The sequence below is a fragment of the Fulmarus glacialis genome, unplaced genomic scaffold (assembly GCF_000690835.1).
Source record: "Fulmarus glacialis isolate BGI_N327 unplaced genomic scaffold, ASM69083v1 scaffold16034, whole genome shotgun sequence".
In the NCBI taxonomy this organism is placed as follows: Eukaryota; Metazoa; Chordata; class Aves; order Procellariiformes; family Procellariidae; genus Fulmarus; species Fulmarus glacialis.
Genome location: NW_009206227.1, coordinates 1 through 24,135, shown reverse-complemented (window position 1 = coordinate 24,135; position 24,135 = coordinate 1). Strand labels below are relative to the sequence as shown.

Here is a 24,135-nt window from a genome sequence, read left to right as displayed (position 1 = left end):
ACCCCGCCGCCTGCCCGGCCGCTTCCCCGGGAAGGGGCGGCCAAACCCGCCCGGAGATCCCGGCGCCCCGCGCCCCCGGGGGAAACGCCGATTCACCCTGTCTGGGTTGAAAGACCACAGGGGCGGATTATAAGAGATGGTCTCCACTTTCGGGACTTCAGCAGAACTGCCGTGGGCTTGTTTTCCGGGCAATCGCAGTGACTGCAGCCACTCCCAAAATACCTCATGCCTGGCTCTGAGTGTTTTTACTCCTCCTGGTATCTCGGATCCCCTTTGCTAAGGCCACCGGAGTGAGGTCATGAAGTTGGCGCTTGAGAGCACTTCGTTCATCACCTCCTCCTGTTTCACATAACTGCTAGGCTGTTTTCCATGCTGCAGATGGCGTTTACAGTGTTTAGTCACTCCCATGGTGTGGTAATGTCTGTGATGATTAACATATTTGCCTTTGTAATAAGTTTATTTCATATGGCTAGTACTTGTGCATGTGCCTGTGTAATCTTCTTCACGGGAAATATTCACTCATTTACCAAAAATGTCTCTCTCCTGCCCTCCTGTTCTTCAGATGCCACCAGATGAACAGGAGGTGCTAGTATGGACAATATACCTTGTATCAACTCCAGATGGAAATACATCCGTTTCCAGACTAGATATTTAATTTTAAGTTTGTTTTGTGAAGTAATGTTGTCTCTGAGAATATGAGTTTTTATTTAAATTGATAGCTGAAATAATTTATGTTCTCTGAGAGCGTCTGTATGCCTAGACATGGGTTTTACCACTGTTTAAGGTGGAAGACTTACATGAAAGCCTTGCTAAAACATTGGTATTACATCTCCAGGCTGCGCACGAAGTCTTGTTCTGTTGCCATCAGGATCAGTTGGGGCATGGATTTGCTGCGTTTGCATCTGTACTTTAGGGACTTGTGTAATGTACTTTGAAAACAAGTAACTTTGCGTGTCCATTGCACTATTCTGACTCCTTTGCAACTGTACCTTGTTCTTTTATGTCCAGATAAGCAATTCATTCCTGTGACCTCGTGGTCTAAAACCTGAACTTGCTACTAAACAACTTCAGTTGCAGCCCTATGTGTGTAGCTTGTTCAGGCTTCAACTCTGCGTGGCAGAACATTCATATTCATCATTAGTTGCTTCCATACATATTAAACACAGGCAGAATCACTTGTTGAACATGTTGCATGAATACCTATTAGCTGAATTCACAATTTATTATTCTCCTTTACATAGAAAATGTGTGGTGGGTACCTCACTGTCAGGGCCTCAGTGAGCTTCCTCTTGAAAATCAGAATAATCCTGTTATTGCTTCTGCTTAAATGAGTGAATAAATATTTCAAGAATTGCTTTGCTAGAGTATTATTTACTCTAATTCGGTTATTGGCTGAACTTAATCTTACTTTCAATTAATTTTATAATGCTTATGAATTATTACCTCATTTTTACAAGGAAGAAGGATGCACTTCTTTGAGGCAGAAAAAAATGCAAGCATATAAGTCATCCACTTAACCTGGTCACATAATCTCATTGTTAAGCTGGAGAATTCTGCTGTCACTAAAACTTTTATGTCCCACTGTATCTTTTAAAAAGTCAATATATGTAGAAATATACTGTAAATACTTAAATGGACAACAGGGAGAGTTCCTAATGATGTGCCTGTAATATCTAAAATGGCCTAAAAATAAATTGGGTTTTTTTTTTTCCTTTCTAGCAAACTTCTGAAGAGAAAGAAGTCTGAAACAGGGCTGCAGGGAGTGACTGGAGAATGGTTTGAAGAAATACAAAGAAAAAAGTTTCAGAATTACATTGATGTCAATAGAATGCTAAAACCACCATTAGAGCATCAGCTAAGGAAGTGCAAAGACACCAGTGAGTTGCATTTTTCCGTTTACTTATCTATATGATAATGGTCACCAAACCAATGTCTTAGAGCATTTCAGAGTGTAATAGCTAAGGAGTTTCTGAAATTGCATTGAGTTTCTTCTCAGGTCGAAGTTTTACCAAAGATATATTTTCAAGATTATTATGTTTCTTTACGCAGGTTCTGTTAAAAGCACAGCTGAGAGTCACAACAGAAAATCCCTGGTATTCTTATCCCATAGTTAGAATCATAGAACAGCCCAGGTTGGAAGGACGTCGGAAGATCATCTGGTCCAACCTTTCGTGGGAAGGGATGAGATTATCTAGCACCCTGGCCAGTTGCATCGTGTAAACCTCCAATGATGGGGACTCTACCCTGTCCCCGGGGAGGTTGTTCCAGTGATTGATTGTCCTCACTGTAAAAAATTTCTTTCTTAATCAAGATGAAGTTGCTGTAATTAAAATAAATATAGTGGTTGTTTCCTAATCAAAGCAGTAATGTTTACTTTGTACAAAAAATGTTTCTGTTTTACCTAGTTTTCTCAAAAAAACTAGAAGCACCTAAATAACGTTTGGAATAAGTAGGTAATCTGGGTTTGGGTGAGAGAGGTTTGACTGTACCAATGGAAAATTTTTCCTGGTAACACTGGACTAAAGGCATGCCAGTGCTGATTATCAGGGTGGGTGACAATGCCTGGAAAGTTGGGCTGACCAGGAAGCAACTTCTGGAGATCTCATTCGCAGGTTCTGTGGCCCATCCAAAATGAACATGTGCAAGAAGCAAGGTATCTCTATACCAAGCAGGGCATTCTGTGCTGTCTTTTTCATCTTCCATCCAGATAGTTTTCATGCATGATACATGCTTTTACTCCATTCACATTTGTGCATGTTTTTCATTGAGCTCTTCCTATTTGTGCTTCGTAGCAACTGGAAGCAGAGTCATGTATTTCAAAAGAAAAATGAAACCCTAAAAAATTTCCTGAAACTACAGACCTACACAGAACAGATCTCTCTCTTTCCTGATGGTTTTTCCCCAACATCCCCTCTGGTCCACAGCTGTTTAATATTTTTCTCTTTCAGAGGTGGTCCAATTGATGCGTTAGCTAACTAAACTTTGTGTAATTGTTCTCTGGTATTTAACTTTGAAAGCTGCCATTTCTATTTCAGATCTGAAGAAGGGGTTGTGTGCCCCAGAGGCTTGTCTGATATTTCCAACTGTATAAGTTGGTTTAACAAAAGGTACTACTACCTGCAAGCCTTGCTCTCTCTACGTCCCTAGACCATCCTGGCTACAGCAGAGTGCTATTAGGACTCTCCTGATGACACCTTCATTGTCAAGTCAAAAAATGCCACCAAGAGGTTAGGCTCTGAAAGGGGTAAAGGATGCAGCATTTTGTAATACACAGTGATTGTCACTGAAGTGAAAGCCATGTATTACACACAGGATTTAATTCACGTGACATGAGTTATTCACTTTGTTTTGGACTAGGTCCAAAATGCTGCCCCTTGCTGTTGTTATGAGTGACACTTTGCTCTCATTTCCGGTTTTGCTTTCCTCTACAGTTACTGGATAAGCAATTTTCAGGCTGTTGTATTGTTTCAGGCATGTGATGTTTTAAATGGGAAAAAAAAAGATGCACTGCCTTATTCCTGAGTGAAGTCTTGTTTCCTTATGATGTCCTCCGGTTTCCTGTGGCATTTTTTTTTCCCTAATCTGTGAGCAATGCTCATCCTCTCCTTCACACCAATTGCCAGCTGCTTTTACAGGCAGACGGTGTTTATGTTCCATTTGAAGAAATCAAATCATAACCTTCCCAAAGAAATAATTCATGATATCTTGCATTTAAAATACAGTTCTGATATGCAGTTTGTAGCAGAAAAAAATGTACTCCAGTGGCCATGGGAATCCCATCATAAAGAATTGTATGATACAGAAGACACCTTAGTCTGAATTACTGTTATGTAGTTACATTACAGTCTATTAAACCATAGTATATTCAGGGTTGTCATATTTATATTTCTTAAAGTTGAAGAGAAAGTGACTAATGATTGTGGGTGCCTAAATTTTCAGATGTCTAATTTAAAACAGTTCTCATTGTCAAATGGTTGAGTGCTGATTATTTTCTGAAAATCATTTATCTCAATGGCCGTCACCCAAAACCAATAATAATTTTTGAAACTTTAGTCCTGTTTATCTTTCTCTTAGTCTTCTAGTTAGTCATTATAAACCACCATGTCACATAGTCTGTCCAAAAATGTCAATAAAACTGGATTTTCCTGGCATAAAAGGTAAGCAAACGAAAATTGTTTATGAAGAAATAACTTTTTATGTATATTTTAATACTATATTTAGTAAGAACTTGAAACAAATCAAATTTTTGTAATATTTTTAGATCATAAAGAATTAAAAATGTCATCCCGCACAAATCCTCAAGCACAAAAGAACACTTCATCTTCCTTTCTGGGGCTCAGATCACCTTTTTCTTGGCTTTCCTCCTTTAGAAAATCAAGGAAAAACCAGACTCAGAAGCAACCACGGTGAGCTATAATCCAAACATACATTATTTCCAGCTTTAAAAAAGTCTATGAATTGGTCTGTGTTTTGCTTAGAAAACTTTGTTAAAATCATTTTTCCAGCCTCTTGCCTTTCACCTCACTGGGAAGATTGGAATTTTACTTGGTCATGTAATGAGAGATTATTTGTTTGTGTCAGAAGAATGAGGACTAAGTGGCAAGTAATAGGTAAAGTCTCTTGGCTAAATCTATTTTGCTTGGGTTTTGCATAAAGGCTTTAAGTGTATGAAAGCCCCTAGACTTAGCAGCGGCTGCATCCTATTTAATTCCCTCTCAAGAGGACAAGGTGTAAGGCGCATGGGGATCTGGCTGTGATATAACAGGAAAGCGTAGCTTTCCCAGGCCATGGCAGAGAGTGCCGGCCCCAGGCAGCTCTGCTACATCAGTTCCCACCATTTCTAGCCCAGAGGCAGCTTAGAGGCAGGCCTGCAGCTTTAGCTCTAGCTGGGCAAACAGGGCAGCTCTCCAGTGCTTTTGTCTTCCGTGCTTCGTCAGGGCTTTGGTTTCAACTGGGTCTGAACCAAAGATGGTCTCATATGCAGCGCTGGAGCTGCTGTTTGAAGAGCATCCTTCTCCCTTGCCATCCACAGGGTTAAAGCTGCTGTTCAGAGGGAATGGGGGCTATGCTCAGGCTAGTTAGGTTGACTGTTCTCTCCTAACTTTTGTCCTGTATGGTCCTGTATGTCAGCAACACCTGAGTGAAGTATTATTTTTGTGTGCATCTCAGGGTAATGCTTGGGACTGGCAACCATAGATAAAGTTGCATTATGCTGTGAAATCTAAGTATGAAGCTGCAAGATCTTTAGCACAAAGAGCTGATTTTCACTCTGTTTGTGAGTCTCAGGCTGGTATTCTGGTCCATGCCTGGGGCTTCTAGGTGGCATGACGCTAGGACAAGGAACAGCTGTAATAAACAATGACAGGGAATGCAAGCCTCTAAAGAAATGATGATTAGTCTGATACACCGCTTGCCATTGTGGAGTGTTTGTATCAAAGCAGAAGGATTTAAGGAGAGGTTTGAACAGAGGCTGTGAGGTTAGCTTTGTGGATGTTTACTGGTAACAATTCTCCTACATAGCAACGCAGCATAGAAAAATAAATTTGCAAAGTTTTAACACTGCTCCATACATGTCATCTGCTCCCTCCTCTTTCCTGTGACATGGTAATGCCCCTTATGCTGGGACACACCAACACCGGACCGCAGCCCTCCCTGCAGAATAAAGGGGCACTGTGTAACTGAGAATTGGATTTCAAGGGCGCTTTATCCTGGTGCACGGTAAGGTAGCCACTGCACAAGCGAAGATCTAGGCTTTGCTGTAGAATCTAAGCATTGAAATGATTTCTTAATTTAAGAAGGCAAAAAAATAAACCGTGCCTACTCATTGCATCAACTTTTCTAATATGTGTTTGTCTGGCTTTTCCCCAGAAAATCTATCATATCTCAGGCTCAGATGCCTTTGATTTCTTACCGAGCACAGCTTGAAAAATAAACAAGTCAATCCTGACGTGTAGCTGAGCTGATTGCTACATTTTCTAGTCACGCCTCTGTGTCGAAAACTTCCCCCACCCTCTTCTAGGTGTTGCCGTGGCATGTGGTTTGCTTTATGCATAGACAAAGCGCTGAAATAATCTGCCTCTCACCAGGTAGAGTTATTTTGGAGAGCTAGTGAAATACAATAGCAGGCAGCACTGTAAATCCTGTAAGTAAGCGTAACTGGCAGAAGCTTTCAAATAGCTAAATATTAATGGCTGTTTAGAGGGTCCTTTCTGTACTGGAGAGACAGTTTCATCAGCTACAGTGGTGTTTTGCCGGGGGACTAAATTATGGATGCTGCAAAAAAGAATATGCTTATGTGGAGATACAGAAGATGCTAATGAAAGGTTTGTAACTGTAGTCTGAAGGTAGTGAAATGTTTGATCACTTTTGGTTCAAAGGTGTTCGGTGTTCTTGAATTCATCCTTATTCTTTTCTGATATGTAAGTGTGATTCATACTGGAAAAGAAATGCTCTTTCATTGTGTTTTCAGCATATTTGAGTTATGTGTTTGTTGCTTAGCTGTCGTCTTATGTAGTACTGATAACAATAGTAGAGAAGAAAACGGATTACACTCTGACATTAGACAACTCGGAGTTGGCCTGGGGAAGACAGGTGCCTTAATGAAAACACAAATTCGCAGCAGATTTTAATTCATGGATTTATATTATTGTTACCAGTAGTGATAGTAGTAAGTAGAGTCATCTTATACTTTTAATCTTACATTTGGTTGTCATAAAAAGATACATGTGTATATAAGTGAAAAAGTGTAAAATATAACTTCTTGTTTTCCATAGTGAGTAGTATTTTTCTGATGGCAAATATTTCTGAACTTAAACAGTAATTTAACTTCTTTTCTGTTTATGAATAATAGATAATGTTTACAAGTATGTGTGTATGTGCGCGTGCATGTGTGTGCGAAGTAACGTAAACATTGCTCAATATCCTTAACCAAAAAAGAAACTGAATTACTTTTTCCTAAAATTAAGCAATATTTCTCTGGAAGTAAGCAAAACTTTAATTTTGAAATGCTGAAAAACTTGAAAGAGTACAGAAAAAATAATGAGGCAATTTGAGAAGTGGAGGGATTGGCATAGGAAAAAGACTAAAATAATCTTGTCTGTGTAGGTTGGCAGGGAGGAAAATAAAGCAGGATGCAATGACCAGTTATTTCTGAAAGAACAGTGACAACAAAGACGTGGAGGAATTTAGAATAGTGCCAGAGGTGCAAATGAAAATTTAATTTTTGCCTAGACTATCAGAAGACATTTCTAACATGTCTACTTCATGTAGCTTCATTGCAAGGAGCAGTTAACGCAACACCAAGCACAGCACCAAGTGGGGAGAACTGTAGAGCAGCTTTGCACAGTAAAGCTGAAGAAGAGAGCTTCTAACAAAGCTTTTACATTTTTGTTGTGCATATAATTAAAATTAAGGTAGCTCACTAAGCCACAGGATTTAATTGAACTTGGCTTGCAGGAAATCATTGTAAAAACTTTGAAACGTAAGTTTCATTCTTAGTTTGTTATAGAGGCATTAAAACATATTCAACATTATTTTAGTTTAAAGGAAGAGCTACATACATCTCTGAGTCCTGGTTCTGTAAACTTCATTCACAGGGAGCGGTAACCCACTGAATTAATGGCTGTTCATATTCAGTGCTACAAGGAAAAAATTAGGAATTTCAGATTCAGATTGTCTGGCCGGATCCTAAGCCCACTGAGGTCAACAGGCATGTTTCCTTTGGTTTCAGTTGGACCCCATGTCAGAGAGGAATCCTGGTTTTACAGTTCACAATTACAGAAGCAAAAACAAATTGCACCTTTCAACTGTTCTTCCCTGCCTGCAAGCACATTGCAAACAAATGACAAAGCACTTCAGGAGGAAAGGCTGGGCCACAAAGAACCTGCCAACAAGCCGGTTTATACTTGCTGTTGAAGCACAATAAAGTAGTCTACCTGAGCACAAGAAGGTTTTAAGAGCCTAAGAATAAGGTCATTCAAAAAGACTTTCAGACAAACAGGACTGAGCAGAACCGTCTTTCTCTACTTCACTTTCTCTCAAGAATTAAATTCCTGGGAAAAAACGATTTCTGAGAGAAGGAAGAACTAGCAATAAGCACAAGCTGAGCAACACTTCCTTCAGGGCTTTTGAAGGGACTGAGTTTGCTTAGTTGTAAAATAAGGATCTGCAGACTAGAATAGACTCAGTGAAGTCAAGTCCTGTTTTTATTTCTTTAGTTTATTTTGTATTTGTATGTCTGCAAGTCACTGCATAGAACAGAATACTTTTTATGTTCAGGGCTTCTTGGCTTGTTCTAACCACCGCATTACTCACAGACGCTCTAACCAGTTCTCTGCCAAGCCCTTGCAGTCCTATATAGCTTAGGAAAGCAGACGAGCCTTCTACCATGTGTTAAAAATTGGTAAATAAAGGCTGTTTCGGGTAAGCAGCAGCAAGTTCCAAAGTTCACATTGAAAACAATCTGCTGTCTGTCTCTCCTCCTTCACAGGGGCAGAGCACAGCTCTGCATCTAAGCAGGGTGAAATGGAAGAGAAAAAGAATAGAATTGCAGATGCAAACCACTTATAGATTTACAAGTACCTAACTTCGGCTATTCGTAGTACCTACTAAATTATTGTTGTTTGGAAAAGGAAGTAATACCATCTTACCGTAATGCTGGATTGAAGCAATTACTTTATGGCTGTTGCGGACATTGAAATATCAGTAGGTTGAGTTCATTCTTGACTGTGCAGCTACGATATTTGCAAGCTGACAAGGCCAAACTGAATTGTACATTTCCCCAGCATTTTTTTGGTAGCAGGATTTTTTTGGGGGGGAAGGATGGATTGTTCATAGAGCAGCCTTTTTTCAGATGCTTCTCAATAGTTGTTAGAGAGAAACTGCTGGATATTTACCACCTGGTAAAATTACATCATGTTCCTTTTCAAAGCCAACATTTAAATCCTTCTGCCTACAGATATGACAGTTCTGCTAGCCCATCTTCGAAAGTGGAAGAAATGGCAACGGTAAGTAGCTTATCAACTTTATTGTCAGCAAAGTTTAAACCACAGATGTTTCAAAAACCTAGTCCTCTTTGTTTAGGCTGTTGATATAACGCCTGTTTAAATAGTATTCTTGCCGTTCTTGTTAAAAACACTGAGTAAAATGTCTGTGTTGTGAACCTGTTGAATGCAGTAGAATGAGCTTGCCCTCTTAACTCTACAAGTCCAAAGCCCTAACTCTAGCTCTGATCAGGTTTCAGTTCTCTCCTAATAACGGAATAATTTGTAGGCCAAAACCCTCACATATTTTGGCAACTGTAACCAACTTGCAAATAAGTCAAACCTCACACTGAATAAATAATCTAGTGTATTTACTTTGTTTCTTTTCATTTGTACAAGGGTGAAAAATAGTAGCTGACTTGGGCAGGCAGTAAGCTGGAGCCTCTCCTGCAACATTTCCATGCACAGAATTACCGTGTAAATGTAAATTTTGACTGTAGGAAATTACTTTTTGGCTGAATGTTCCATTTTGTAAGCACAACCTCAATGTAAGGATGAAACAACAGATTTATTTCTGATGTAATTTAAGAGCACACTGTTGAAATAAACAGATTTCCTCCAAGGGTGATATTTGCTATTTTAATTACTTTATTGCCCTGTATTACTAACACGTGTTTCCTCCTCTTCAATTGTGTGGTATAACCACAGGGGGGACTAAGAAGGTATGCAGTATGTAATCAAAGGTATAGAGCAGGTAAATTGGCCACCTCCTTTCTCTCAAATTTCAAAAACAAAGGGATAATCTATATTAATATATGACTGAACAAAGATCTGTTGTATAAATAGCTATTATAGCTAGAGAAGTAAAATATTACAAATACTGAGAATTAAAAAGTAGTAAGGGTTTTTATTTAAAAAAAGGAGGAGGAGTCTCAGCTAAAATAAGTCAGCAGTTCAGCAGTTGTCTGCACTTCTACCATCTGAGACTGTGAGCTGAGAGAAATATGGATGGGATAGGAACCTCTCCAGCTTAACATGTAAACTAAACTCAGGTGGGGAATAGATGACATTTTCCCCACTGCTAAGGTAATTTTTCACAGCCCCCTAAAGTGCTGTCTTGCAATATGAAAGTTGACTGTGGTGTTACATTATTAAATCTCCGTTGGGACATCAATGTGTGAATTTTAAAATGTGCTGGTCAAGGAAGAAGTGATTAGGAAAAACTAAATTAAGAGATACAATGCAGTAAGGTTGCATATGGAGAGAATAAGTAAACTATGCCCCTTATTATAAGGTCATTATAACTCATATATCCAAAACATGCTACAGTATGAGGACAAGATGAGCAAATCTCCTTCTTATGTATGTAAAAGTCTCTAAAATGCATGCAACTTTACAATCCTTCGGTTTGTGTTTTAATAATACAGTATTTAATGGACCCACAAAGAGTTTACTGACCTCTGTGACTTGTGACACAATTTGTGATGTGACATGTGAAACGTGATTTGAACCCACATGTAACACTAAAATCGTGTTGCCTTACAATTTTAACAGGCTGAAATGTGTAATTCCCCAATGTCAACTGAAACAAGTGGTCATTCTTTTGATGCAAACCAAAATGAAATGATGCAGAAAAGTACCCAGGAATGGAATGAACAGCTAGAGAAGGAGTTTTTCAGTGGTAAGTGTGTGTCCTTACTTTGTTCTGATATTATTGTTACCAGAAGTGACTGTGGTGACTGGTTTCAGAGAATTTTCTGCAAAAGCATAGGCTGTAAAGATATGGCTCATTACTTTCTAACATAATGTCTTTTTGCTGGCTTCATCTGACAGCAGAATGTCTAATCTGACATTGACTTAAGATGTGTCACTGGTCACTCTTAGAGTGCATTTCACCTCATACTGATCCAGTTCAGAAGAATCACACCGTAAAAGCATACACTTCTCTCTGCTGATTCTGACAGGAGCCCATACTGAATCCTTTAGATGCAGGTATACAGTTATGCGAGAAGAATTTCATCCCAGTTTCCTGCATGCATAATTTTGATGACAGTGAATTACTGGGCCTGGTTTTATGAATTGTAAAGCCTCAAACCACAGAAGCAAGAGGCATTATGGCATTCAGTTAGCTTTCTGGGAGCCCTTATAGTACCAGCTGAAAGTTGCTGGTTCTTTTTTTTTTTTCTCTCACTGCTGGGAAGCGAGGCAAGATCAGACCCAGCCTATGGGTGTACACAGGTGTTCTTCCATAAGCTTTCTCAGATCTATGCAAAAAAATGTCCACGAATATTACTTTCTACCACACAAAATTACAAGAGATAACAGATTGAAAGCATGATCGGGAAGCAGTGGCAGTGCTGGAAGAGGAGAGCACTGCATGGTGGACAGTGATTCTTCTGAAACTCAGATGCCTGTCACCACTTTTGGGTGTCAGTCATAACTGTGCATACTTGCCCACTGACAGAGAAAAACTGTACATAGCTTGGCTGATGTCCTCCAAATGGAAGACTTAGAAACAACTCGTCTTTTTTCTTGTTCTAAACTGACTCTCTCAGGAGCCTTCTCTCTTCTGTGCTGAAGATATAAAAATGGAAAATTTGAGTATCTTTGTGTCACCTTTTATTCCAACTATACATACCTAGCAATGATTTCTTAATGATTCTGTACTGTTAGCACAGATCTGTAATGACTGATCAGTCAGTCTTTTTTATTTAAATGGATTAGGAAATGCTGTGACAAAACAGTCATATCCATTTTTTTATATTTTATGTGTGCTATTTTCAAAATACAAAAAGAATACAGGTAGCAATGGCATGATTGTTTTTGCTAATAAAAATACTTTAAATACATTGCTGTCACTTAGTCTTATGACTGAATATTCGTGGTTAACTGAACTGTATAGTGTTTAATTCCAGTTCATGAGACTGTCTATATATATAAATAACAGCTTTTTTGCTAGAATAAATCACAGGTTCCTAACTATTTCATTACCCTTTTTTATCCAGAAAATGCCATTTTCAGTGCTCATTTTAAAGTAATAAGCTACAATTTAGTGGAGAACTTCTTTTCTGAATAAAACAAACGGTGGACATGCCAGACTACTGAATATGCTTGTTTGATGGTTTGCAGGATTCTGTGTTACATCATAACCGTGCTTTGTGAACACACAGAAAGGTCCATGTTTGCCTAGTGAATTCTTTTCAGGGATTTTTTGCTTACAAGCTAGATTTGGAAAGTTTACACACACACACATACATAGCACGTGAGTAAGAATTCAGACTTCAAATTGTTTTGGTTTTCTTTTAAATATCATAAAGACTACCATTTACGTAAAGAGCAGTTTTAAGATCAGTCATGGAGCAGCGCATTTTTTTCCTTGTGGTCATAATGGGTGACTGCTGAAAGGTCCTGTGGAGGAAGAATGTGTGGTTTGGGAAGGGTTTTGAATGCTGAGAAGCTGACTCCTTTCAAAACCAGTTCTGATTATTAATGTAGTACATGAAACTTTTTAACACAAACATAAATAGTCAGAAGAACATTAAAGGAAACAAAACCAAGTATCTTTTTTTCCCTGTGCAGTTCTAAACGATCTGGATGACCAGCTGGCCCAGGAGCAAGCCCAAGACCCATTGGACAGGACAGTTTCCACTAGCAGTGCATCAAATGTCCAATACAGTAGTGCATTCCCTACTTCAAAGAGGCAGACTGCTAGTAGGGCGCAACACAGAAATGACTGGAGTGACATGCCTAGCACATTTTTCCCAGATGGACTAAGAACAATAAGAGCCAAAGATGAACACAAGATTTTCATCAGACCAAGGAAATTACACAGTGCATATATAAACTGGCACCAGGCAGCCTTTCAAGAAGATTACAAATATGGTGATCCAGTTGATGAAAATCCTCGTCTGCTAAGCAACAGGCTGTCTTCTGTTTCTTTCGGACGGTCTTCAGAAGGTAGCTTATATCCTCCTTCCATAACACAGAACAGTGGATTTAGGCACAAGACTTGTATGAACAAGGACACAGCTGGCAGAAGTTACTCTGTATGTTCCCTTCGGAGGTGTCCATCATCAGTATCTTCTGACCAGCTATCAGCATCTAGTTTACAACAGCCGTTGGCAAGGGAGAGCAACAATGGTTTTGTACCAAGGTTTGGTCGACAGAACCCAAAGAGAATTCCTCTGTCTTCTATTGTATGGAACAACACACCAGACTCTCCTGGACAAACATCAACTCAAGAAAAAATGTTTAGAACCCAATCACTGATGGAGTTTCATGCTACAGATCATGGTAGGTATCCTAGCTCTTTGCAAGAAACCAAGAAATACGCATGTTACCACCCAAAACACCACTACAGAAGATCTATTTCAAGCAGTAATTGCTTTAGTAGAGTTAGTTGCCCTGACAAAGCTACTTCTCCGTTGCCCTTTGATAACTGGGAAAATTATCCATTATACAAATCGGAAAATAATCTCTCTAGATCCTACTATAGAGATACTACTTCTCATGGCAAGTTGTATGCAAACCAAAAAATTTCTCCTTATGGAAGAAAAGACAGCTATCCTTCTTGGGCTGATATTCCTCAGTACTACAGTGATGAAGCATTTATTTCCCCTGATGCCAGCTTTGAAGTAATTATGGGTAATTTAAATGACCAGCAGTGGGCACATACGAAGAATGCCAAGTTTGGTTCACAGCGCCTGCAGAACGATTTTCACGTGTATTCTCCAGAAAATACGAATATCAAAAGTATAACAAGAAGTACAAATAGAACTTTTTCAGAATTCACCGAGGGCTGTCAGCCTTGGCTGAGTTATAACTCTTCAGTTTCTTCATCTAGTACCAGAACTGATGAGTCAGTCTTTCCTAATTCGAAGGACCAAACAAAACCTATAGGACTGAACAGGAATTCAGTCGTCGTTACCCAAAGAAGTACTAAGGCAGACTTTACACAACTAGAAAAGATTGAAGGTATGAAACTGCCAGATGAAGATATGCCATTACAGTCAGTTTCTCAACAAGTAGATGTAAACTGCATCAACACCCAGAGGTTTCCCTCTAACAGCCCTGCTTCTGCCATGTTGCAAAGCGATGCATCTCTCTTTAACACAATGAGATCAACGAGACAAACCCAAGTCACTGCCAGAGGAGATACTGCAAAAATGTATACATCAAGTGGTGATAAAAGAAATGTACAAATGAAGGAAAAGGATTGCCCACCCAACAGTGTGTTCAGTCAGCCTCCCTGTATTTTGCCAGCTGATGAGAGCAGGAAGGAACCTTTTCTTCCAAGTCAGAAAGAATGGGAACATAATCTGCATTATGCAGCAAAAAGGGAGAGCGTACAACATGATAATCGGAGTGCAGAAGCCATTAACCAAGCTGCTCCAAAGAGACAGTGCTCACTGCTGAATGTTGCTTCTGCTCCATCCACTGAAAAATTAGCAAACTGTCAAGGCATGTTGTCCTGTGCATCTAGCTCCTCACAAAGCTCTCCACAAGCACTTTCTCATAAAGACAATTCTAAATGTTTAGGAACACTAGCTAGCTCTTCAGTAAATTGCACAGTTACTGAATCTCAAGCAGAAGGTAGAAAAACAGCTCAAGTGAGCAGAATAGGTGTTACCAAAAAAATTTCACAGAAAACACTGCAAAATACAAGCACTTTGGTTACTAAAGACTGTAATGGACAATTCACTACTAGTTCTCCACAAAATGGAAATTCTGGAAATGTTTATATGCATAGCTTTGATGGAGACCCCAAGACTTCTGAACATAGATTAAGTTATTTTTGCCTTGAAAAAGAAAGCGGAAAAATAAGGAGTAATTCACCTTGTATTGAAGGGTTTCACAAGCAAGACAGCTTGCTGAGACATACCAGTAGCTGCAGCATTACTGGCTCCCCTAGCAGAAACAGCCTCAAATCTCCTGACCCACTTGTTATTTATTACACTTTGCCTAGAAAATCAGCTAGCATTGCTGGTAGTATTATGTCAGATATGCCCATCTCTTTACCTAGAGAAAGTAGAACAACATATGATTGTTTAAGGTCTGAAACTCCACGTAGAGCTGATGCCTTTTGTTCTAATCAAAGAGATGTGTCTTGTTTAGACTCAAAACATTCCTTTTCAACATCAGCATCATTAAATAGTAACAAAGAAAAAGACTACCCCAGTCCTTCAACCAAAACTCCTAATGATAGTACATCAGTTGAACTGACAGATAGATGTAAACATCTAAGCAGAAGAGAATCCTCTGTGTTTTCAGATTGTAAGGAGAGGGGAAATGTTTTGCAGAAATATAAAACCACAAGCACATTTACAGTTTGTGTTGATGAAGATCATGTCAAGTATCATGAACTAGTTTCAATTTATTATACGTTACCACGGAGGCATTCAAGAACATTTTGTAACCTCTTTAGAGATAATCCAGAGGATGCAGATTTACCTGGTCCCAAAGAAAATGCTCAGTCACCAAGAATACTAAACAAGAAAAACGAAGGTCATGTGAGTTTAGCAAATGTTTTTTTCCCCAGTACTTTGGAAAAAGAGGTGCCTTCATATGCTTCTGACCAAGTATCTTCAGCTCTGGTCACACCTCAGAACTTAGGAACTGCTGTTGATAGTGAAGAAGAGAATTCCCACTTATCTCCTAGCTCTGAGAAGGTATGTACTTCAAAGTCAATGAGTATGGTATGTAACAGGAAAGATAGTTCAGCAGATCTTTCATTAGCAGAAAATGTGCTCTCTGACATGGTGACAAAAGAAATTTCTTTTGGTGGTCCACAATCCACTGCAATAGTGGCTAAGTCAGGTAAGGCCATTTCTGATGCTTCAAGCAGCCAAAATACAGAAATATGTCTAAAAGAAAAGAAGGACATTTTACAAACAGCCACACCGCTAATGTCCACTTTATCAACCCCTCCCAAGCCAGGTAGACGTTTAGAGAATCCTTTGTATTCTACTTCAACAAATAAAAATATTACACAGAAGAGAAACTCTGAAAACTGCTGTCAGCCCCCTAAAGTGAACACCAATAAAAATCTGAAGAGTTTACTCCTCCACCCAAGAGAGAAGAGCTCCCTTAGAAGGAATGGTAACACAGAGCGTGCTGACGTGCCACTTCCTCCTGCGGAAGACACGTGCAGGGATAGTACTGAAGTCAAGCAGAGAGCAAATTTCCTACACCAAACCACTGCTCTGTTTAATAATAAATGTAGTGGACTGCAATTAAGGGCTGACAGTTCAAGAAAAAATGCAAATGATTTAAACTCTTGTAGCAAAGTGCTTTCAAAGTCTCAGAACAAAGCATCTGAGGTAAGCACAGCTTTCAGTGCTGATCCATTACTTCAGCTAGACAAAGTGGTTCACACAAATACAGATGAATTAAAAAATTCAAAAATTAAAAAAGAGCAAAACTCACCGAGTACTCAGATGGGTAAAGATTATGATGGTTTGCAGGAATCAGAGAGGCACAGTGAAGGCAGCCTGAATGTTAACTGTAAAGATAAAGTCCTCGGGGTTACACAAGATCAGAAGATAACGCAGAGTGCAGAAGACGAGAACAAGCTTCTCTCTGACTGCACAAGAGACAAAGTCAAAGATATAGAAAAAAGGAAAAACAGACCTTCAATTAAAAATAAACTGGCAGCTGTTTACAAAACAAGTCGAAAATTTTCAAGTAAAAATTTACCCCCCAAACCGCACATAAGTAACATTTTTTCACAGAATGATGGAAGTGCCACTTCTTTAGAGGTTGACATGTCCGTTGACTCATTGATTTCAACGGATTCCCATCAGCCATTCCTGCAGTCGGACAATGAAAATCAGAATCACAGTCTGGACCCTGATAAGAATACGCCAAGACCAAGAACAGCTGAGAATAAGAAGAATGAAAATCAGAATCACAGTCTGGACCCTGATAAGAATACGCCAAGAACAGCTGAGAATAAGAAGAAAGAAAATCAAAATGATCCTTCTTTACTTGTTAATAACACCAATTGGAGGTCTTTTACAAGCTCGTGCACCCAGAAGGAAGCCATCAGTCCCAAAAAAACTACAGTGAAAGTGGAAAATAGGCCAAGTCTTACAACCCTATTTCCAGATAAAGCAGTAACCACAAGAAATAAGAATTCCCAAATTGATCTCAGGTTAGAAAGCAAAAGCCAGCCCATCTCTCCCAGTGCTACTACATCAGACCCACTGGCTGATGAAAAAAGAAGAGCTAACAGTCGTGCCTGCAGTCCTCCCTTGCCACTTTTAACTGACAAAAACTCAAACACATACATAAATAGCTGCTTGCAGGCAGACATATGTCAAGAGCAAAACTTGACTTCCCAGGCAGTGCTTGGTCAGTGTCAAAATACCTCTCAGTCTGCTAGCTTAAAAAATGCTAACTTGCATAGCTATCAGTTGCGGAAGAGTCATGCCAAAAGTCAGCGTGAGCGTCACCTTTCTGAGAGTATTTGTGCTCGAGATTCCCATGAGACCTTTGCCTTGGGAACCAATATTCTACCAAAAGATGGAATACATGGGAAGAGATTTAAATCTTACTCGGAGCTGTTGTCTTGTGATGAAAATGAAAACTGGGCATCAGACGATGAAAAATGTTACAGTACTAGAAATCTGATGTATCCTTCTGTTGAATTTGGTATATTTGGCAAAGAACAGCAGTTGGCTTTCCTGGAAAATATCAAGAGGTCACTCACAGAAGGGCGATTATGGAGACCTTGTCTTCTTAATAACCCTGGTGCTCTCAGAGATGGAGAGACCCCTTCTATAAACAGGGCTGAGCTTTTGAGCTCTAGTCCTGCTGGGAGCAAACTGTCATCGGCTGCTTCATCCCCCCAAGAGCTGACTGATATCTATCGGGAAGACCCGGCAGCTTATTCGGACTCAGACAGTGATACCACCACCGATGATGAATACTACCTAGATGAGATAGATAAAGAATCAGAGCTATGAAGGGCCCGTGGTATTAAGATGGCATGACAGCTCGGTAGTTTCTGGGCAGGCAAAAACATAGAAAATACTTTGAGCCAGTTCTTGTGCTGCTATAAATTGGTACAACTTTATTAGTTTTAAAGAAGTTAGTATGTTATGTTAGTTGAGCATTTGACTTTTGTATTAAATATGTGGCTTCACCATTGTTGTTTCTCCTAGCAGGGAAGAAGAATGTTAAAAAATCCCTTTCCAAAATAATAGAAGGTAAACAACTGTGGAGCTTTAGGCAGTGTAACTCCAGAGATGGCTTTCCTCTGAGTCACCAAGCAGTGGCTTAGGCTCCTGCCAGCTATGCGGTGCTGGAATGGATAAATTCTGGCTTGAACTACATTTTCTTACAAGACTTAACAGAATATCAAGAGGTTACTTTGCTGATAAATTGCTGTTCTCCAATTTTCCTCATTTACCAGGTCAGGCATGATAATGCCAATCCATCCCACCCAACAAACACTCCCCCAAAACGAAACCTGTTCAATTTTTACCGCATATTCTGTAGGAATGTTCTTTTTCTGCATTCCTGGGAAGCATAGCAGCAATGTCCCCAGAGGCGTTTGTTCTGCCCTGCAGAATTTTCTCAGCATTGCAAGAGCAGTGAGCAGTGTGAGTTACGGAAGTGCTGCTAGTGCATGGGAAACAGCTCAGCAAAGGGCACAGCACTGGAAAACTCACCAAAATTCCTGAGGATGTTAAGAAACACAGCTGAGCATGGAAATCTGCTTTTCAGACATGGGAGATTCATAACTGGCACAGCTTTGGTTACAGTTGAGATGGACGGCTGGATTTCTGCCTTTGACTTAGGAACAAGTTAATTGGATTAATAATCGGATACTTTAAACCATGCAAAATGTAAAAAGTTTTACCCTATTTATTTCCTATATAAACCTCATAGGTTGAATCCTAAGTTGTCCCAATAGTGGGAAGACAACCATAACCAATGCAACTTGTTACATCCCCAGGTTCTCCCGCTGCCTCTGTGCTCGGCCGGTCTTGGGGTGAGGCACCTGCAGCCGCTGGGCTCCTTCAGGGCAGCACCTCCCGAAGCGGCCTGAGAGGGCACGTGGCTGGGTCGCGACTGCGCCGTACAGACTGGCAGGTTTTTACGTATGAAGTAAATAAAACCAGTGAGAAATGCTCTTTGCCTTTTGCTAAACTACCATCCCTTTTTGGTATTTTTCAACCATTCCCACTGTCACCACAGTACTTTTTATCCTTCGAAATGAACAGCTGTAAACTTTTTCCAGTGGCTCTTCTTCAGCCACACGAATAATGTAGTATTATTACTCAGTAGCCAAAACTCGTCTCTGGCCATGAAATTTCTAATTAAGCTTTGATCTCTTTTTATGCAAAATCAGAAATGGCTCACTGAGCCAGAAGATGGTATTTTTAAATAATTATACATCTACTTCTACTTTATTTCTAATTTCACATAAATGATGATCCATATTTTTTATACACTTTTTAATTCAATAAAATTTCTGTAGGACATAATTATATTTTTGTAACTGGAAGGACAGTATACTGATATTTTAAAATAATATATTTTACACAAAACAAGCAATGCTTGTATCACTGACTATGCCACAAGAAACTAAAAGATGAAAATACTATAATAGGTAACTGGTATCCTTATTTTTTTATACTGTAAACTTCGTTAAAGAAGTGGGTCTGTAGTTCAAATCTGTACTGATATATAAGTATTATTACTTTATACTGGGGTAATTTGTCTTTTGTTGTACATAGAAGGACTAATATAAACTATGTATTTATAGACAGAATTGATCTCTACGACATGCCTGTTTTGGAAGGATATAAGCGTATGCTGACATACGCAATGCTGGAAGGAAATGACTACTGTATAATTGCAATCTTGTAAAATGTGGTATTCTAAGGAGAAATTATGTTTTTCTGTAAACAGCTCTATTCTATACGTACAGGATGCTGTAGAGTAAGACAATAAAACGAGCAGAGTATCAGTGAGGAATTTCTGCTGCTGTACATTTATGCAAAATATGTTAATCCAAAAATTGGGAATACCAGCCTACATAAGGTAAAGAATAATTAAATAAACATTTACAAGGGAAGTAAATGGTCATACAGTTTTTCTTAACTAGAAGTGGATGGTTTAGAATATTTTTATTTGTAAATATTTTCTACCTGTTCAACAGAAGTTGGATTAAGTTCTCACCTTGTTGGCATAAATTTTTTTCATTTGCTATGCTATGTATGTACAGGAAATCAGGTGGCTTGATTTAATATAAGTAAGTAAAAACTGCTTTTGGTCGTAAATCAGTTGTGGAAGACTGCAGCCTGTTGAGGATCTGTAAACTAATATTTACCCTGAATAATGGTATTCTGTAAAACAATCAATTGCGTGAAAACATTGGGAGAAATACCCTTTGAATAGCAATCAGCCCTCTGTTCAGCTTAGCAGAGCCAGACTTCGACTCCTTCGCTCTTCCAGGCTTTTTCTTTGGCAAAAGTATATTCTATAAATGTTCATCATTTATAGGATTTTCATGTTTAAAATTAGTTGTTTGAAATAAATTCTGCATTCAAATGAAAAAATGTATTGGTACTGTGTTTATTTTTCACCTACTGTGAATGCCATAGACAGTTTATTTAAAAAAAAACAAAATCCAGCATCTTGGTATTGTTGCCAGGGTGCTGATGCCAAACGATGCCATAGATTTAAGACAGGGCACCAGCCTTGGTCCATCACGCAGCTGTAGGCAGCGGTCACCCGGCTGCGTGGTAGCTCAGACCTGCATCCTGCAGAGGAGGGATGTGCGCCTTGGCGATGCGCGTGCTGCTGCCTTCTCCTTTCCTGCCAGCTGTTGAGTCTCCAGTACACAAATAGTTTTCCATCAGCGGTAGTATCTTCACAGTAGACATGTTAACATCTTAACGAGCCATATGCCTACAGCTTGCCTTGAGGAGCCGATACTTCATGGCGGGGCCAAGGGTAGTATTTGATGAGTAGTTTTACAAGGTGCTGAGCTCCACGTGAAAATCCCTTCAGCTGGAATTAGGCCTGAGTGGAGCCTGCCTGCCACATGCAGTGTGACGGTGTGTGAGACTCACCACTGTCTTTCAACCTTAATTACTACAGCCAGTATATGTGGTACCTGAGTTCAGTGATGCGGTCCCTCAGCCTGGTTTCAGAAGGAAACATAGTTTATGAGCTAAAGTGGTGTTTCTGTCTAGATCTCTGCCCTCCCATTAGGTCACTCATGTCCGCAGATGACCCTTGACCTTTCTAACATCTCAATGATATTTGTAAGAAGGGAGAGAAATCTCATGGTTTCATCACAGGGTAGCTCAGACTGGGAGGGACCTCAGGAGGTCTCTGCTCCAACCTCCTGCTCACAGCTCTGAGGTCAGGCCAGGCTGCTCAAGGCTTCATCCAGTTGGGGCTTGAAAATCTCTAAGGATGCAGACGGGACAGCCTCTCTGGGCAACCTGTTTCTCTGTCTGACTGTCCTCATGGGGGAAATGTGTTACAGGCTGAGCCTCTCTTCCTTCAACTTACACCAGTTGTCTCGTCCTTCCGCCCTGCGCCATCTCCTCAATGATCTCCCAGGGGCACTGTAAGGTCCATCCCCTCCTCAAAGCCATCTCTGCTCCAGGCTGAACAGGCCCAGCTCCCCCAGCCTCTCCTCACAGGGCCAGTGCTCCCGCCCTACCATCTCAGTGACCTCCCCTGAATTTGATCCAGTTTACTGATGTATTGGGGAGCCCAAAGCTGGATGCAGTATCTAGATGTGGTGTAATCAGTACCGAGTGGAGAGGGATAATGACTCCCCTCGGCCTCTGGCTCTGCCCCTGTTCATACCCTCGGTCCCCCCCCCTTTTCAACCGCCCCGGGCTGCCATTAGCTGTCGTTGCTGCCAGGACTTGCTGATGGCCCATGTTCCACCCACTGCCCACCGAGACTCCCAGGACTGTTCCCTCAGAGCTGCTCCCAGCAGCTGGTCCCAGCCAGTACCAGCACAGGGGCAGCTCCTTCCCAGGGACAGGGCCCCAAGAGCACCAACAGGCCCTGACGCCCCCCTCACCAGGGCTCGCCCCACCCTGCCCAAGGCCCAGGACACCATTTCAGCCCAGTCTCGAGCCATCAGTCCCTGCCCAGCGATGCTGTAGGACGTTGGTCTCCATCCCCCACAGCCCTGCCTGGCCAGCCATGGGCCCTGCCGAGCCCGGCCCCACCTGCAGGCTGAGGTCCCCAGGGCCCTGCAGCCATCCCAGAGCTGTGTCTGACCCTGGTTCCCCTCACAGGGCCTGATCCTGGTCTGCAGATTGATGTCCCTGCCTGACCTCAGTCCTGTCCTGTCCCCACAAGCCTGTTGGGTGATGTGGCCTCTCGGCTGCCCCAGATGCTGTTTGCCATGTGCGGGGTGGGCCCTGGTGAAGCTCTGCTGCCAGCCTGGTGCTGTGCTCCTCCACCCCATTCCCCAGGGAGCAGCCTGCCCTCGCTGCTCCCTGGCACCCAAGTGCAGGACTTCGTTGAATTTCACGGCCCATCCATTCCTCCACCCTGTCCAGGTCCCTCAGGATGGCAGCCCTGCCCTTAAGCACACCGACTAGTCCCCCTGTTTGGCATCATCTGCAAACCCAAAGATGGAGCTCTCCATCGCCTCATCCCAGGCCAGGTCCCTGCAGTGCTCCCCTTGTTACCAGCTGCCAGGTAGAGACAACCCGTTAACCAGCCCCCCCAAGCCCAACCACCCATCCTGATGGTTTTTTAGCTATCTGGTTGTTCCCCATCCAGACCATAACATCCTAACTTGGATACAAGAGCGTTGTGGGAGACAGTGACGTCTTTGCTAAATTCAAGGTAAATGACATTCCCTGGTCTCCCCTCATCCGCAGAGCCAGTTTATCGCCAAAGGCGATTGGGTTGGCCAGGCATGGTTGGCCCTTGGTCATTCCACACTGACTGCTCCCAGTCACCTTCTTCTCCAAATGTGCTCCCAACTGGTGCAGGGGGAGAAAAAAGCCGCCCTGCACTAAGAACAGCAGGCAGGGATGTACTACCGGGCCAAGAAGCACGTATGTAACTCCAGATTAACACTGTACATGTTTTCTCTTGCCTGTTGGGAGTATCACACACGGTATGTCAGTGGAGACCTGTGGTTATCTGAAGTGACCGAGTTTAGGAGACTGAAGACAAAAGCGAGGAGGAAACCAGACTTGATAATTCCACTTACAAGGAACCTGTTTTTCGTGGTCTGTATGCACAGAGACTTGAAGTTCATGTTACACAGAAACACTCAGCATTCATTCGTGCTCTCACTGTTTTGCATGTGAAAATCTAGGCTTGCACAGAAGCTTGATTTAATTCTCCTACAGCCTTGTAGGCCCCCCCCATCTACTGACACCCTGAAATATTTCCTAGCAGCAGCAAATGCTTCTGATAAAAATGATACAACCACCTTAGGAGACAAATCATTGGAGGTTTTCCCTGTTTACTTGTATTCCATCATTTCAAATCCATGAAATTACTTTGTTGTTACATTTTCTAGAGAATAATACCATGATCCCTCTTTCCCCATCACCAAGCATTACCGTGCTGATAAGGTATCTCACCCACAGGCCCCAAGAGGAGCCTCTTCAGCGCTGGGACGCGGGCGCGTGCCTGAGCCATGCTGGGATGGGGCACTGGGCTGGGGCGTGCGAGCTCGGCCTCCTCCCTGGGACGGGAAGGTGAGCCCAGCGGCAGGGAACGACGTCCCAACAGGGTCCCTGCTCTGTCCTTCATGTTAAATACAGTCACTGTGGGAAATCCTAGAAACAGCGAGGAGCAATTTTAAATTAGGGTTGTTTTTTTTTTTTTTTTACAGGAATCTCTGTCTGTACATGAGCTGCTACAGTCAGTAACAATTAATAAGCTTTAGAGAAATATGATTTTTTTTCCATTTTAAATTCCAGACCAGCTCTTTAGCTGCCGGCTGAATTGTATCCTAAAACACAGGTAACGTGGTGTTTGCGGGGGGGAACGCACAGACCGTCTGCTCTTCAGTTCGGCCTGCATGGGGCCGGTAGGCAAGGCAAGGAAAACCTCTCGGGACGTGAAAACGCCGGGCTCCGCGCAGCCTGCCCGCGGACCAGTGGCTCTGGGGCTCGTTCCTCACTCTCACACCAGCTCTACT

At 41.3% G+C, this 24,135-nt stretch overlaps 1 protein-coding gene across 1 annotated transcript; it reads left to right on the top strand.

Moving 5' to 3' along the window:
• Positions 1-1,719: 1,719 nt before the first annotated feature.
• Positions 1,720-17,947, top strand: EXPH5 (exophilin 5; the record flags this gene model as incomplete). The annotated part of the gene is made up of 5 exons (XM_009575676.1): positions 1,720-1,877; positions 4,262-4,406; positions 8,957-9,005; positions 10,536-10,662; positions 12,561-17,947. Coding segments are annotated over 5 exons (5,866 nt in total), but the record flags the coding sequence as incomplete, so codon positions are not given.
• Between the last annotated feature and the right edge of the window lie 6,188 nt (positions 17,948-24,135).